The sequence below is a fragment of the Microcebus murinus genome, chromosome 9 (assembly GCF_040939455.1).
Source record: "Microcebus murinus isolate Inina chromosome 9, M.murinus_Inina_mat1.0, whole genome shotgun sequence".
NCBI classification, from domain to species: domain Eukaryota; kingdom Metazoa; phylum Chordata; class Mammalia; order Primates; family Cheirogaleidae; genus Microcebus; species Microcebus murinus.
Genome location: NC_134112.1, coordinates 86,096,932 through 86,113,166, shown reverse-complemented (window position 1 = coordinate 86,113,166; position 16,235 = coordinate 86,096,932). Strand labels below are relative to the sequence as shown.

Below are 16,235 nucleotides of genomic sequence, written 5' to 3'. Positions count from 1 at the left end.
GCTTGCAGGGGGAAACTTGATCTTCTCTGTTTCTATTTTTCTGTGAAATGGGAATAACATGGGAGGTTTTTTTTAGGGCAAACAAAACAATGACTATGTTTACCTATGTAAGCAATTTACCAGAATAAGCATAAAAACAGTTCAATTAGGCCCAATAGTTTTTGCTTAGTCTATTGCCACATAACTGCTTTGAATGATTTTTCCCTGTCTTGGGGAGTTATTACATCACAGAGATGATGGATCTTCAGCTAAGACAACTAGTTAAAACACGAAAAATTCTATTGACCAATTTGTTACAGTGGTAACATTTTGAGATTTGGGGCAGGTGGACAGAATTAGGTTGTAGTCCCTAGCTATATGAAATGGAACATATTACTTGAGCTCTCAAACCCAAAGATTCCTTGACTGTAAAATGGGGACAATAATATCCAGGTCATGGGGTTGTTTTGATGGTTTAATGAGACAATGTGCATAAAATGTATCATCTACTACCTGGCACTTGGTTCATGTTAAACACATGATGGGGCCAGGCGTGGTGGCTCACACCTGTAATCCTAGCACTCTGGGAGGCCAAGGCAGGAGGATCACTTGAGCTCAGGAGTTCGAGAGCCACCTGAGCAAGAGTGAGACCCCATCTCTACTAAAAATAGAAAAATTAGCTGGGTTTACTAGTGTGCACCTGTAGTCCCAGCTACTCAGGAAGCTGAGGTAGGAGGATCACCTGAGCCCAGGAGTTTGAGGTTGTTGTAAACTAGGCTGGCCTGGGTGACAGATCACTGTCTTAAAAAAAAACCCAAAAAAACCCCAAACAAACCAAAAACCAGAAACAAAACAAATAATGGTTCCTTCCCTTCTTAATAATAGATAAAAAAATTAGCTGATACTTTTTTTCTACTTAAGGAATATTTTTGCTAAATTGACCGAACTTTTAAAGTGAAATGCTGAGGGATGTTTTAGAGATTATATTTTAAATAAAGAATGTCATTAGTGAATTAGAAAATTAACCATGTCTACAATATGTGATATCAGAGTCCTCATATAGCAATGATATTTGTGAGGGAGACTTAGATGTGGCCAACCTCAATAGAAACATCTTAGCAAGTGTCAAGATCAGCACAGGAAATAAGCTTTGTAGCAAGGATACAGCAAGTCATGATATGACTGAGCTGACGAAAGCATAAGATTCATATTCAGCAAAATTTTATTTTATACCAAAAGTCTACCAGAACATTAATATGATTCTAATAATAGCACCTAGTATTTGTTGCACATAGACAATGTGCCAGTCTTTGTGTTACTTTCTCTACAGGAGTCACCCAGCTGAATTTTTACAATGACTCTGTGAGGCAGAAATCATGATCCCCGTTTTTATAGATAAAGAGAGAGAAGCAAGAGATATTTAAGAAATTTGTCACAAGGTGACCCAACTAGTAGTTGTCAGCATCAGAACTCGAACCCAGGTCTCTCAGACTTCATCACCCACACACCTAACTCCTACATCATTCTGCCCTTCCCCAAGTGACCAGAGATTGATAACTTATAAATGTCACATAGGGAGACTAAAAAAAATGTTGCTGGTATTTTAATATGTAAGTGTATTGACTCATTTATATGATATATCTCTCTCCAGCTAAGAATAAAGTTATGGATCAGCTTGTGAGGTCCTTAAGAATCTAGATTTTCAGGTTTTTGTACTAAAGTTTTGTTTAGGTATAGTCATTGAATGGGTGGCACTTTGGGTGGAGCCTCAAATCTCAATGCTCCACTGGTCACCATAGAATAGGACACATTTGGGACCAGAGAAATTGTTAGGCTAGTAGAAATTGGTCAAAGTATGTCATCTTTACCTATAAATTGACAAGGGTGATAAATAATGTCTACTTAGAGTGGGAGGGGGAATAAAAAAAAAAGAGAGAGGGAGGATATGAATGTGTATGTGCATTTTTATTATGTTGCACTAATAAGCAAAGATGCTTTATGTGGAAATTATCTGACTCATCTTGTCCATGCTCCTATATTCAAGTTGGACTGAAATTAAACAAATAGATTGTAAAAACTAGAAATAGATATGAAAATCTATAGTTTTATATCAAGTAGATATATAAGCCTGACTGAAATATTTTAAAATCTCTTTCAAACCAATCACTTGAAAAAAATCTTTTCATTTAAAGGTTAAAAAAATTAGATAACAAACTCTATTTTTTTTTCACCCCTGGAATGATCAAATTTCTGAGAGAACTGTAGGGAGGTTTTAAGCAAATCTAGCTACTTTAATAATTTAGACAGTTTCAAAAAATATTGTATTTTAACTGTCTAATAGAAAATAATGTTTAATTATAAAATATCAAAAAATTACATTTTAAAATATTTTTATTTAAAAATGTTAAGGTTATGATGATAAGCATTTCGAATAAATGTTTTTTTGGTGTGTGCGTATTTGTGTGTTGCATAATCATTTATTGGCTGTGCTATTAAGCCATGTAAAAAAGTGTCAATAATAGAGTTCTGGGAGGGGACTTCATAGTTCCAATGGATTTTTAAAAATTGCTTGTTTTTCTAGCCTAGTAAAAATATTGACTTTCAAATGTCTAATCATCAGGATATTTCAGAGGCCCATAAAAATGTATGGACGATGACAACAGCAAGTGTTCTCACTCCCTTTATTTATGTCTATCAGCCTCTGGCTCTGATAACATCACTCCACAATAGGGGCCTTTCTTCTGATCAGAAAGAAGAGCTCACGTTGGGTGTGGAAAGCTTATGCTGGGAATGTAATGAGTTCACATTTTGAAAAGTGAGAGCGCTGTTGCTGTGAAACCAGGCCCAACATCGGGCAAAGTATGTCTACCAGAGATTTCCTCACGGATAAAAGCAAGACTGCTGGCTTCTCAGAAAACACACCAGAGCTGAAAATCCTTTTGGCCAACCTTTTGAAAAATAAGCTCATCTTAAATTGGTGTTAACTCTTCTCGCTGAGACGACACAATCCTTCCTCAGAACTTGCTTCTCATCACACACACTCAAAGCTCTTTGCTCAATGACAAATTCCTGCTCTTTTTGCCTAGGGTTCTTGTATCTTCCCCTTTCCCCCCCCCCCAAAAAAAAAAACCTCTGTAATTTTTATTTTTTTTCTTTGTGTGTTGTAGAGATAATGAAATTAATCAGATCATAAAAATAATTAACAATGAGTTTATTGAATGTTGGTTAGATGACTAGCACTATATTAATACTCTCATCTATTGTCTCTCTCTATTCCAACAAAAACCCAGGGAGGTAGATACTTTTATTTCCTCCATTTTACAGAGGAGAAAATAGAAGTTTTGAAAGATTGAATAATTTGTAACATCACATGGTTAATAAGTGGCAGACCTGAGATTTGATACCACAGCTGCCCAACGCTAAAGTCCGCACCTTAACTGCTAAGCTACATTGTCCCCCACCATTATGCCTGTTGGTGTTCCTTCATTTATATAGGACATATATGTTCCATTCAGACATAGCTATGCAGGTGCTGTGATCAGTCCATCTTTCCCAGAAGCACATAAAATGACTAGCTGAATTTCTCTCTTCCTCTTTAAAAATGTCTTCCCAGCTGGGCGTGGTGGCTCACGCCTGTAATCCTAGCTCTCCGGGAGGCCGAGGCAGGCGGATCCTTTGAGCTCAGGAGTTTGAAACTAACCTGAGCAAGAGCAAGACCCTGTCTCTACTATAAATAGAAAGAAATTAATTGGCCAACTAATATATATAGAAAAAATTAGCCAGGCATGGTGGCGCATGCCTGTAGTCCCAGCTACTCGGGAGGCTGAGGCAGGAGGATCGCTTGAGCCCAGGAGTTTGAGGTTGCTGTGAGCTAGGCTGACTCCACGGCACTCACTCTAGCCTGGGCAACAATGTGAGACTCTGTCTCAAAAAAAAAAAAAAAAAAAGTCTTCCCTTTCCTTGCCAAAAGTATGCATTTCCTAATGATACAATAGTACATGCATACATAATCCAAAGTATATAGATTAGGGGTGCAGATGGGAAGAGATATGGAAACAAACAAACCATGTGTGCATGAAGATGTACATGGACCAGGGGAAGATACACGAAGGTGCACTGAGGATAGAGAGATGAAGGCAGAATGAGAGGGCTTGGAATAAGACAGAAACAGAAAGGCAAGCAGAATATACCTATTAATTTTTTATTCCCATGGGATTGGTGGAAAATGGTGAACAGCAAAACTAAATTTTTATTTATCTGCTCAAACAGGTAATTGATTCAAAAATAAAGTTTAGGCCAGGCACGGTGGCTCATGCCTGTAATCCTAGCTCTCTGGGAGGCCGAGGTGGGTGGATTGCTCAAGGTCAGGAGTTGGAAACCAGCCTGAGCAAGAGCAAGACCCCGTCTCTACTACAAATAGAAAGAAATTAATTGGCCAACTAATATATATAGAAAAAAATTAGCCGAGCATGGTGGCGCATGCCTGTAGTCCCAGCTACTCAGGAGGCTGAGGCAGCAGGATTGCTTGAGCCTAGGAGTTTGAGGTTGCTGTGAGCTAGGCTGATGCCACGGCACTCACTCTAGCTTGGGCAACAAAGCAAGACTCTGTCTCATAAAACAACAACAACAACAAAACAACAACAAAAAAAATAAAGTTTAATAGTGTCGTCTGCTTAGAAGCCACACGTTAAGGATTTTTACCTGCATATTCCACCCTACCTACTGAAATGTTTTTCTTCCACTTTTGATCAAGATTGCTCTGAAGTTACTAATCCACCTAGGATATGAGCTTCATGATTACAGGGACACTATCTCTATTGTTGACCATTGATCTCTATGGTTCAGGATAGCATCTTGTATTTTGTAGGTACTCAAAAATATATTTTTTTAAATGACTGAATAAAGGACCTCCTTTTTGCCAAATCTAAAGACCTCATCTCAAGATCTTGGAGTGGGAAAGCAAAATGAAGGACAAGGAAAAGGCGATCAGCATAAAAAAGTTGCACAGGATAAGGGGCAAGACAAAGGGGGGAAGCATGACTTTGATTAGCCAGGCTTGCAGTCTAGGTTATTTGGAATGGACTAGACTAAAACTCTCAGAATGAGGTATGTGGACGACAGCTATGATGTGGTGAGTAAATGCCAGGCCCGAGCCCCTGAAAGCCAGCATGGCACAAAGCCTGCAATTAGCTTTTTAAGTAGTCTTTGAAAAGATCTACTTCTGAGGAATAAATGTGTAAAAATCTCGTTTATTTGAATGTGTGGTTATAACATCTGGTGAAAGTACAAGTTTTAAATTATTTATCATTGCAAAATAGAACTGTACCTGCTAATCAAACTCAATAATAATTAATTGAAATAACAGGGCATTTTTATTTGGAAAGTCTTTGTGGGTACGGAAAGGCAATGGACTTTCTCTTTTCTGCAGTGCCCCTCCCCCTCTGCAGGGGTTTGGTGTACAGAAGGCGTGAGTCATCTTTAATAAGTATGAACTAATATCAGAGTACATATGTTTGAGGATATAAAAGTGTCATTTTTTTATTATTGCTTGGTTTTATATACATTAAAAAGCATTAAGCACACTGTTTCTAATCCTGTCATTCTGTTGGTCTATCCTCAGTGCCTGAAATAGAGCTTGCAGCAGAAAAGATGCCCAATAAAAATGTGTTGAAGAGTGAATGAATGAATCTGCAGCTCTGAGCCTTGGACCACTGTATTTTGGCTAATTTGCTCCACTACCACTCAAGATCTAAGATGAATTCTTTCCTTTAGTTCCCTAAATCCAAAGGAAAGTTAGTTCATTTTCAGTCTAGCCCCAGCTATACTGCCTAGGGCCATAAAATTATTATTTTTTTCCAAAATGGAAAGTTGCCTTAATTTTTATTTAGTTTTAAAAATGTGTATATATGATCTTTGTAAGAAAATTAGACAATATCAAAGCCAAAAGGAAATTAAAAATGACTACCAATCCCCCAGAGGAAACACACACAGTCCTGTTTTAGAGGAGGAAGCCAAGGTCTAGAGCTAAAGGAAGGGACTTGCCCAGGGTCTCACATGCTCTTTGTCTTCAGATCAAAACCACAATTTTCGACGGCCCTTGATTTCTGGTTCTGGCCATCTGTTTCCTGTACACACCCTGACTTTCCCATTAAAGCTGGCTGGACCATAAATCCTGACTTTCACTATTCCCATAAATGATCCGATTTTACAAAGTCTTGAAGGGTGAACAAGGATTTACCAAATCTCAGAACAACAGGATTGGAAGGTTCATCTTGAAATGTGAAAAGATAAACTTAGTACAAATATAAAGAAATACTTAAGTACTTCTCTCTCTTAAGATGAAAGAAAGAAAGAGAAAGAAGAAGAGAAAGAAGGAGAGAAAAGAAAACAAAGAAAAGAAAGCAGATAGAATATAATATTCCAACAGAAATAATACAGACAAAAATGTAAGTTAAAGAAGGTTAGGATAAATTCGTGTAAATTTATTTTAGGTTATTAAAGTTACCTAACTAAGCTTTACTGTGTACATTCCTTTTAAGTCTGATATTAAAGGAAGACAAATCTTATTAAAGGAAGACACCTTTTATTCTGTCCAATGCTGTATCATCTGACCTCAGGTCCTCCTGACAGTCTACAGAATGTCTTCATCCAACAAATATTTATTAAGCACCAACCAGGTTTAAGTGTCTGTACTGGGGATGGGAAAAATAATGGTAACAAATAAGCAGACATGGTTTCTGCCTTTAAGTACCTCACAGCATGCAAGGAAACCGACATATAGGAGGACCAGAGAACAGGTCAGGCCAGAGTACAGGAGCTGGGCTAACAGAATTGGGGCTAGAGAGACTCTGGGCATTTTCTCTGACCACCAAAGAATGAAATCCTTCCCAGATTTCCCATCTGGGACAATGCAGAGACCTTCCTTCCAGCTCCTAAGATTTATATTCTTTGGAATTATCTTTGAGTTTTTCCTTCTCCCAAAAGGTTTGCTAGTTCTTCCTCTATAAAAATTCTCATATTTGATATTTCTTCATTTCCATATTTATCGCCCTGATTCTGGCCCTCATCACTGTATACTCAACAACAAGTCTACCCGGGCCAATGTCCCCATGTTCTAGTCCACTGCAGATAACTTTCTGCTACACACTTTCATCACACACAACTCCTTTGCTGTGCCTCTGTCTATTCCTTTCATGTGAAGCAGAAACAACCAAGATGTGCAAGTTCAACCCCTTTTTCCTCAAGCGCTCTGCAGGTTTCTTATACCCAGATTCTTGTTTCGGCCTCTGAGCTTTTGCTGGCACCATTCTCTCACCTAGACAGCCTTCCTGTCCCTCTCTATCAGCATCACGACTTCCTCTGTGGCTTACCACTTCCAAGAAACTTTTTCTGGCTCGTTTCATTGCAGGAGATGACTGCCTTTCCTTCTCTTGGCATTAACGTTTAGCTCTGGCTATGTTGCTATGTCATCTCTTACTTGCTTAGCTAGTGACAATGGTCAACAATAATAATAGCTATCATTTGTGAAAAGCCCACTATGTGCCAGGTACTGGGCTAGGCTATTTGTGAAGTTCACGCATCTTCACAACCACATGAGCTATGTAGATATTAAGCCTATTTTGTAAATAAGGCAACTATAGCTTAGAGGGAAGTCACTTGCTCATGGCCACACAGCTCATGTGGGGAACAGAGCTAGAATTTGAACCCACAGAATGCAGGTACCATTCATAGCACCATGGGTATGTGCATAGGCATGCCAAGAATGGCACCCGAATCTGGTCAAATTTTTCTTCTTTTGCATTCTCCACACAAATAAGTTGAACATAGGAACGCTACTCTTCTGTTATAGATGGATATTTCCAGTGTTTAATGCAGGATTGCCAAGGGATCAATTCACCACCATCTTTTCATCTGTGTATTGTGATTACTGGCAGGCAAAACTGATTTGATTTTAAGATCATTGTTTACCATTTTTCTTCCTGTGAATGCCTACCCTGCTTTCTCAATAGATTTAAGCTACATTAAATGCCACGGCCCTTTGCCCGGAGGCCTAAAGATTTTAAAATATGCATTTATGATGTGGGTTCCATACTCCAATGCTTTCTTTATCTTCCCAACCTGCCCTCAAAGTCACCACTATAGAGGCCTCACACATCATAACACCTTCGCACTGCAAGATGACACCTTACACTCTACCCAGAGTCCTGTAGTAACGCAGTCCATGACCATTAACCTGTACCATACAGATCACTGGATTTGGATGCTTTTCTAATAAGAATAAGCATTTGTCACAAGATTTCTTTGTGGCTTTTTGCCTTTACTTTTTTTTTTTTTAGATTGAAGGCTCTCATTTCCTAAATGGTTCCCACATTTAATATTTGGCATTTTCCTGTCATTTCAATATTATATGTGCCTTTTAAGCCTTTATTCACACATCACCTTTGTCATTTTAAAATTCCAGCATGAAAGGTCTTCATCAAATGTAACTATTTGGCTCCTCTTAAATACTTTTCTTGATGCGTATTTGTTCATATTCCTTTTGTAATGCAGAATTTAGAGCCTTAACTGAAAATTTTCCATAATTTCTTTTTCAAGCAAGTAAGAGTACAATCACATTTGGCTTCTCAGAGGGAGGAATGGTCTTTGAGGCCTGAAACCAACATTGTTAATAATGGCAAGTATTTTTCAACCGGGATCCTTACCTTTCTGCTTCAAGCCGCATCTCCTCTCTCTTTTGCCTCCTAAGTTCTCTGCGGCGTTCAAAATCATCCATGGTGAGGTTTCAGGTTTAGGAAGACCAGATAATGTCTGGATCTGAAGGGGAGAAGGTAGAGTTGATATCACAGATGACTCAGAGTATTAGCTCTCATGAATTGCTCCGCTTCCCCTCCCCCCATTTTTTTCATCTCCGTATTTTTCTTTTACTCTTAAGAAAAATAAGTTAGCAAGTGGATAAGGCAGGCAGTGATCAGTTTCTGACTCCTGAGCTGAGTTGAATTCAGGCTCATTCATGAAATGATTAGAGACAAGAAACATCCCAGGATTACTTAAAAAAAAAAAAAAAAGAAGAAGATCTCAGGAGACAGAGAGGTTTTGAAGGCTTGAAATATATTGGTAGAATCACTTGCCATTCTACTGAATGATTTTGTTCTTTGTAACTTGCAGAACCCCAGACAAAAATTATGAAAAAGTGAACAAAGAAAGGGGAGAAAAACAGAAGAGTGACAAACAAAAAAGGAAAGTGGCAAGGAAAGGAATATGCAGGAACTAAGAAGTAAAAGAGAAATAAAATAATGCAGCATCTAGGCATACAATGTGCATATTCTAAAAGAAGTATTAGAATTTTAATAAAGACTGCAGCAATAACATCATAAATAAACATAATGAGGCAACATTTTAAAAAGCAGTTACATTGTGATCAAGCTGTTTTCCGAGCTCAAAAATCCCAGCGCTTTCTACAGATGTAATCCAACCATTTTACTCTTTCCTACCTCCTCTGTGATGGTTTTAATTCCGGAAAGATCTTCCCCTTCCAGCTCTTCAAATGAGGAGCCGGCTTCCTCTGCGTTTCTGTGCCATGGAGTCAAGTATTCCAGAATTCCCCTGCAGCCCCCAAACCCAAAATGACTACCAGAAAAGGGGAAGCTGGCTCTTTTTGTCCTTGCTTTGTTTACAGAGCTGTCAGTGGTTAGTTAAACTCGGCTTGGAATCTGGCATTTAAGGCCTGCTTGAAGATTGTTTCCTGTGCGGAACGGGAGGCCTCCACTTCCTCTGGAATCCTAGACTCTCTGCTGCACTCGGATCACAAAAATATTTTCCAGCCCTTTCTGTGCACATGAGACGAGCCATTTGCCCTGCATAAGAAAATAAGGAGCTGTACAAAATCTAAAGCCATCCCACCTGATGGCATCTTTTTCTGAAGGAGCAAAAAACAAAACTTACATTTTCGAAGCCGAGTTCAGAAACTTTCTTCAATAAATTGTCAAATCCTTTATTTTCAAGGAGTTTTTTTTTCCCTTTAAAAAAAAAACCCACAAAAACAAAAACAAAACCTCAGCCAACAAAAACAAAACTATACAATGTTTGAATGTTTTCCCCCTTTCTTATTCTCTAGGGTATTATTAATACTGCTTATAAATCTTTAGAAATTCAAATCTTGGTGTTTATTTAGGATTTAAAAATTTTTGACCAGTTTTTTTTTTTTTATCTTACTCTTAGCAAGAGTACTTCCCAGGGCTTTGTTAGTTATGAAGGAAACAACCAGTTTTTTTCTCTTATTATTTCATCAACCACAAAGCAATTTGTCTATATTTTCCAGTCTAATATCTCCATAATTATCAGCATGAAACAAAATGACTTGAGGATCCCCTAAGAGGCCATCTGAGGGTCTTTCTTCCAGGGCCGGGCTCCTGTTCTGACCACAGGGCAGGGGTGTGTGTGAGGACAGCCCCGTGAACAGTAGGGTTCAGACTTGGGTGCTTGAATTCGAGGTGCACTGAGAGAGTAGACTCTTCTCTAAGGTCTTTTATCGCGTATAAACAATCCCCCCCTCTTGCTGTAACTATAGCAACAGTAAACAGCAATGGGAGAAAGCGGTCTGTCTGTAAGCAGACAATTTTACTCTTCCTTTCCAAGGAGGCCGGAGAGAATCCTCTAATCCTCTGGTTCTTGCTCTCACCTCCTCAAAGCTAGGGAGTCGTCCTGGCTGCCTGTCAGCACGCCCCAGGGGTTCTCGGCCAGTATCTCTGGCGGAGGTGCTAATGAGCAGTGAAATAAATATCTCCAAGCAGGCCCAAGACGCACATGGCTTGCAGAGCCGGGCAGTGTCTTGGAGTGTTCAAAGGGAAGTGAAACTGGCTAACGCGGTGTGGACACTCGGGCGGCTGACCATCCTCACTGGCTCCCGACCCATGCAAATTCTTTTTCTTCCGTCTATTCCCTCCTCCTACTCCTCACCGTTTATTACTTACTCGGGCACTATTTTTTCTTTTGCAACCATAGAAAGACTGCGGATCATCTGAATGCTGCTGAGTATCCACGTGGGGACACCGAGGGGGACAGAGAAGGAGAGTGAGAGTGTGCGTGTGCCACTTCCCGCGTCTACACAGCAGTGCCATTCTGGGTTATGCTTCGTGCATATGGGGGCGGGTGTGGCTGAGGGATAGGAGAGTGCAACAGCACATCTGTGCACCGTGTGTTACGGCTCTCGGTTGGGGTGTGTGTGTGTGTGTGTGCATTTGTGTGTGTCGTGTGTGTGTGTTTGTGCAAATGGCTTTTGGTTGGTCTCAACCCAGGATGGGCCTGATGGTCTTCCTTTATCCTGGAACCCTTATATCATAGAGCTTTTCTGAGTTTCTCTGGCACTGTTCTTTTGTAAGGGAAGTGCTAGAATTGTAAATGCTGCTTCTTTTTTTTTTTTTTTCTCCCTCTTTTGGGAGCAGCAGCCTCCATGTCCCCAGCCAGTAATCCCTCATTTCCTCCCCGACCCCCAGTCAGTGCTGAATTCTCTCCAGCAACATTGGTTAGGAAACAAACCCCCAACCAATGAAGGCATGAAATGTCAAGGCAGGGAGATTCCATAAATCGTAAAGCTCTCGAGTGTCACAAATAGGCAGAGTAGCATGAAGGAGGGATGCACGGATGTACGTGACAGATGGGTTCTTGACAATTTTTATGAAAATATTTTTTGGTGCTCAGGGGATTGTGGTCATGCTATTGACAGGACTCTGATGTGACTCCTTTTGTAAAGTGTGGGACAAAAACCTTTACAAAGGCAGGTAAATCATTACTTACTGATACATCTGTCATTTCAATATGGATTCTCATATATTGGATTTTCTTAAAATAGGGCTGCTGTAATCAGGGAATAAATTAGTATCTCAGATTTCAAGTCACTCAACATACTGTCCTTCCTTTTGGCAATTAAGCCACAAACTCCTGGCCCAGGGGATCGGCACAATGTGACGTGAGGTGTATCCTGTATATTACCATAACTTTCTGGCTTCCAGAACTTTCTTGTCTTCCCTTTCCTTCCCTGTCTTTCCTCGTCTGCTTCCTTTCAAAGATAGAATATTTAATGGCCTTTCTTCTGCCTTCTTTTTTTATTTTTCTCTTTCTCAATCACTTCTTTTTTTTCCTTTTCTATCTCCCTCCCAATACTGGGAATTAAAGTATATTTATTACATCTAATTTATGGTTCTTTTCCTTTAAAAAAATTGAGTTTAATTTCTGATGTGTGTCTTTCAACCAAGAAATCTATTATTATGTTTGATATTCAAAAAGTTGTTGGATTCCCCCCCAATCCCCTGGGCATGTGACCGACACCATAGACATTTTCTGTGACTCCTTTGTAAGGAGAACTAGTCTTGTTTCTGCTTTTGTTTGGGTCAGGGTTAGTGGCAGATAAGACATTTTAGATGTGTATATGCGTGTGGGGGAGGTGTATTCACACATGCACACACACGAGTGTACATGCAGTCAAGAGAAGTTTGTGAGCAGGTGGCTCTAATCCAGCACTCAGTGATTGGGGGACAAGGCCATGTGGAGAAAGCTAAGTTCTATTTACTTTCTGGGCAGTGCCAATACTGGTGTTGGAATGCATCAAAAATAAAATCTGTGGTGTTAGGGGCACTGAATAAGTTAATGCAGCTTCCTCCAAAATTAACTAATATTTATTGAATATGTACTATGTGGGAGACCATTTTCTAAGCCTTTAAAATTTTTAATGAATAGGCTTTATTTCTTAGAGCAGAAAAAAAACTGAACAGAAAGCAAAGAGGTCTCCTATACTCCCTCTCCCCAACCCCTGCCTACGCTTTCTATTACATTTTGGTTGAATTGTGTCTTCCCATCCCCCAACTCCCCCTCCCCTTCGGCCAAAAAATATATGTTGGAGTCCTAACCCCCAGCACTTCATATGACCTTATTGGAAATAAGGTCTTTGCAGATGTAAAGATGAAGTTATTAGGGTGGACCCTAATCCGATATGACAGCGTCCTTATGAGAAGGGGAAGTTTGGGAAGGACAGACAGACACGCACACAGACAGAGACAATGTGAAGACATGGGGAGATGCCACGAGAAGATGGAGGACAAGGAATGCCTGATGCCACCAGAAGCTGGGAAAGGGACATGGGACAAACCCTAACCCCAAGCATCTTCAGAGGGAGTGTGACGCCTTGATTTTGAACTTCTGGTCTCCAGAACTGTGGAACAATAACTTACTATTGTTATAAGCCAATAAATTACTATTGTGGTACTTTGTTATGGCAGCCCTAGGAAATGAATACATCGTATTAACACCTTGCAGTAGTGCGATGTATTTGTTACAACTGACAAACCAATATTTATACATTATCATTAGCTAAAGTTCATAGTTTACATTAGGGTTCATTCTGTGTTGTACAGTTGTGTAGGTTTTGCCAAATGCATAACATCATGTATTCACCATAACAGCATCATGCAAAATAGTTTCATTGTCCTAAAAATCCCCTGTTCTCTACCTATTCATCCCTTCCCTCTCCTCACTCCCAACACCTGGCAACCACTGATACGATCTTTTTATGTCTCTATAGCTTTGGCTTTTCCAGAAAATTATTTAGTTGGAATCATACAGTACATATCAGTAGTAGCCTTTTCAGACTGGCCTCCCCCATTCAACAATATGCATTTAAGTTCCCTCCATGTCTTTTCATGGCTTGATATTTCTTCTGGGCTATTTAAAAATATGCTATCTTACTTTATCTTCATAATAAACCTGTGAGGTAGCTATTATAATCCCCATTTTACAGAATTCCAAAGTGTATGCTCTTAACCTCTGTAATATTCTTGGACTGATCCACCATTTCTCTCTAGGAATTCTTTTCCATTTCAGGGAACAATTAAGATGCCCCAGAGAAGTTCTGAGAGGACTATTGTCAGTGATCTCCACTTTAATTATTGGGTCCTATAAACATAGGTAAGAAATGATCTTAAAAATTACCCACACCTTCAGTTTCAAACCCATTTGCTTTAAATCATAGAATTATCAAGTCACAAAAGATCTCAGTTAGCCTTCCAAATATTTATTGAGTATTATTTTATTGTTAGTGCTTTGTAAAATGTGTAACCCAGGATGGCTGCATCCTTGACAGCATCACTGTACACTTTTCTTTGGTTTCTTGGAGTTTCTTTTCTTATATTGCACCTTCCTCATTACACACCTTTCCCCTCTGACCCCCTGCATTCACACTCCCAATATCACCCTTTCTCTATTATTGCAAGGAACCCTAGTCTTTCAACACTCATAACCATTACTAGACAGGTCCTTTCTGACTAGTCATCATTTTGCAACCACTGTAAATTTCATGGCCCAACTACTTCAGTGAAGCCTCACGAAAAGATTTATACCATCCATATTTAATAAACACCAACTGAGCATCTATTATGTGCCACATGCTCTTCTGGTCACTGGGATACAACAGTGAACAAGACAGAAAAGGTCTTTGTCTTTCTGGAACTCATATTTTAGACTTTAGTCCTTCTTTAAACTTCCACCAGGCTTATCATGCCCATCTTCAACCTTGGATACAACCATCATCTGCTTTCTGGTTTTTTGTTCTTGAGATTCAGGGCTTTGTGAGAGAAAGCTAGGGAGTGTGTTGTGTCTATTCTAAAAATTTGTGTTAATGGCAGTTGAGCTATCACTGCAACTCAGTGATATTAATAATTCCTTCATCCTAGGGGTATTGGCTGGTTTCTGGGCGCAACATGCTCCAACAAGTTCCCTACCTCTCTTCTGCAAATGGTCTTCTCTCACCTCGATCCTTTAACTGTCCTTCTCCACAAAGCCTTGGCAAACAGTGACCTGCACTCAGACTTAGGAGACCAGAACCAAAGATCCCCGAGCTTAGCTTCTCTGTAAAGTGAGATGGTTGCAGCAGATGTTGTCCAGCGTTTTCATCTTATGCCCATGATACTACAGTTCTGTGCCTGCTTTCCTATCCAGCACAGGCGGGTGCATCAAGCATGACAGATCTGCATCTCCTCCTCTCCCATTCTAAATGTTTTGAAGATCTGAGTGTGTTCTCTTTGAACTTTCTGTTCTAGAAATGATTAATCTTCCTTTCCAGCTGATCATAGCATAGCATCCTAGATAAGAAAAATATTTTATTATCTCCCAAATGTATCTTGTGATTTTCTACCTTTGCATTTTTATTCATTCTATTCCATCCATCTGGAATGAGCTCCCCTTTTTTCTTTGCTATCCACATTCTGCTCAATCATAAATTTCTGGCTCAACTTTCACTTCCTTCATGATTCTTTTCCTGAGGAAAAGAATCTTTAGCTCAAAAGTGACAGCTCCCTCCTTGAACAGCTAGCTATATTTCCTTTTATTAATTGATAATGCACCACCTTGTTGCAGCTCATCAATATTCTCTTTAACTAGTCTTTAAATGCTTTTATAGATATGGTACTTTCCACATACTGTTGTTCTAAAGCCAATTTATGAAAACATAGAGTCTTTAAAAAATCTCTTCACCATTGGGACATAGTAGGCACTTAGGAATTGTAGCCAGTTTGGGCCACCAGACTTTTATTTGAGATTTTACCATTATGAGTATGGAAAATGTAACTCAAGCCAGTTCATGTCTCTGTGCTTTATTGACTGATCCATGTTTACAAAGTGAATCAAAGACCTTGGTAATAGACTATGTATGAATCTCAAAAGTTACATAAACCCACATAGTAGTAGTAGTCACATAGTAAATGTGGCAGTGTTTTCTTTCTGACTGTTGAAAATGAACTTTTGTCCTTTCTTAAAAAAAAATCAATTTATCAACCCACTTTGCTCTTTTCTGAACTGAAAGGTTCATTTGGGACTTGAAAACAAAATAAACAAATGGATTGTAATGTACAGTTTGGACTTAATTTTAGCTCAACCTTCACCATCTTGTTCTAAAAATCTATGCTACTTAAAAAAAACAAAAAAATAACACACCATGCAATCATTAAAGCACATTTGTCAAGACCAGCAACATAGAAATAAGAATTAATGCAATCAACCCAAGAGGCTTTTCGTTCTGAAGCTGTTTCTTTTCTCTAATTAGTGGAATCCATAACACTAAGCCCTGCTAAGGCGGGTTAACAGGTTATTATCCGTTTCTTCCTCTCCTTCCCTGCTCAGTCCTTTTTCATTACTTTTTCTCTATTCATATTTCTCCCTTTACAAACAGAAAACCTGACAGACTTAACATTACTAAATCCAATGTCTTTATG

At 39.2% G+C, this 16,235-nt stretch overlaps 1 protein-coding gene across 12 annotated transcripts in view; it reads right to left on the bottom strand.

The window, feature by feature from the left end:
* CALD1 (caldesmon 1) overlaps positions 1-16,235 on the bottom strand; it is a 202,942-nt gene that overhangs the window by 83,702 nt on the left and 103,005 nt on the right. For 11 of the 12 annotated variants that reach the window (XM_076006619.1, XM_076006627.1, XM_076006630.1 and 8 more), the window contains exon 3: positions 8,682-8,793. In XM_076006619.1, coding sequence (XP_075862734.1) covers positions 8,682-8,752 — 71 coding nt within the window. In that variant the 5' untranslated portion in view covers positions 8,753-8,793. Of the gene's footprint in view, positions 1-8,681; positions 8,794-9,470; positions 9,713-16,235 lie in introns of those variants that run through there. The other variant, XM_076006620.1, reaches the window with a different exon arrangement.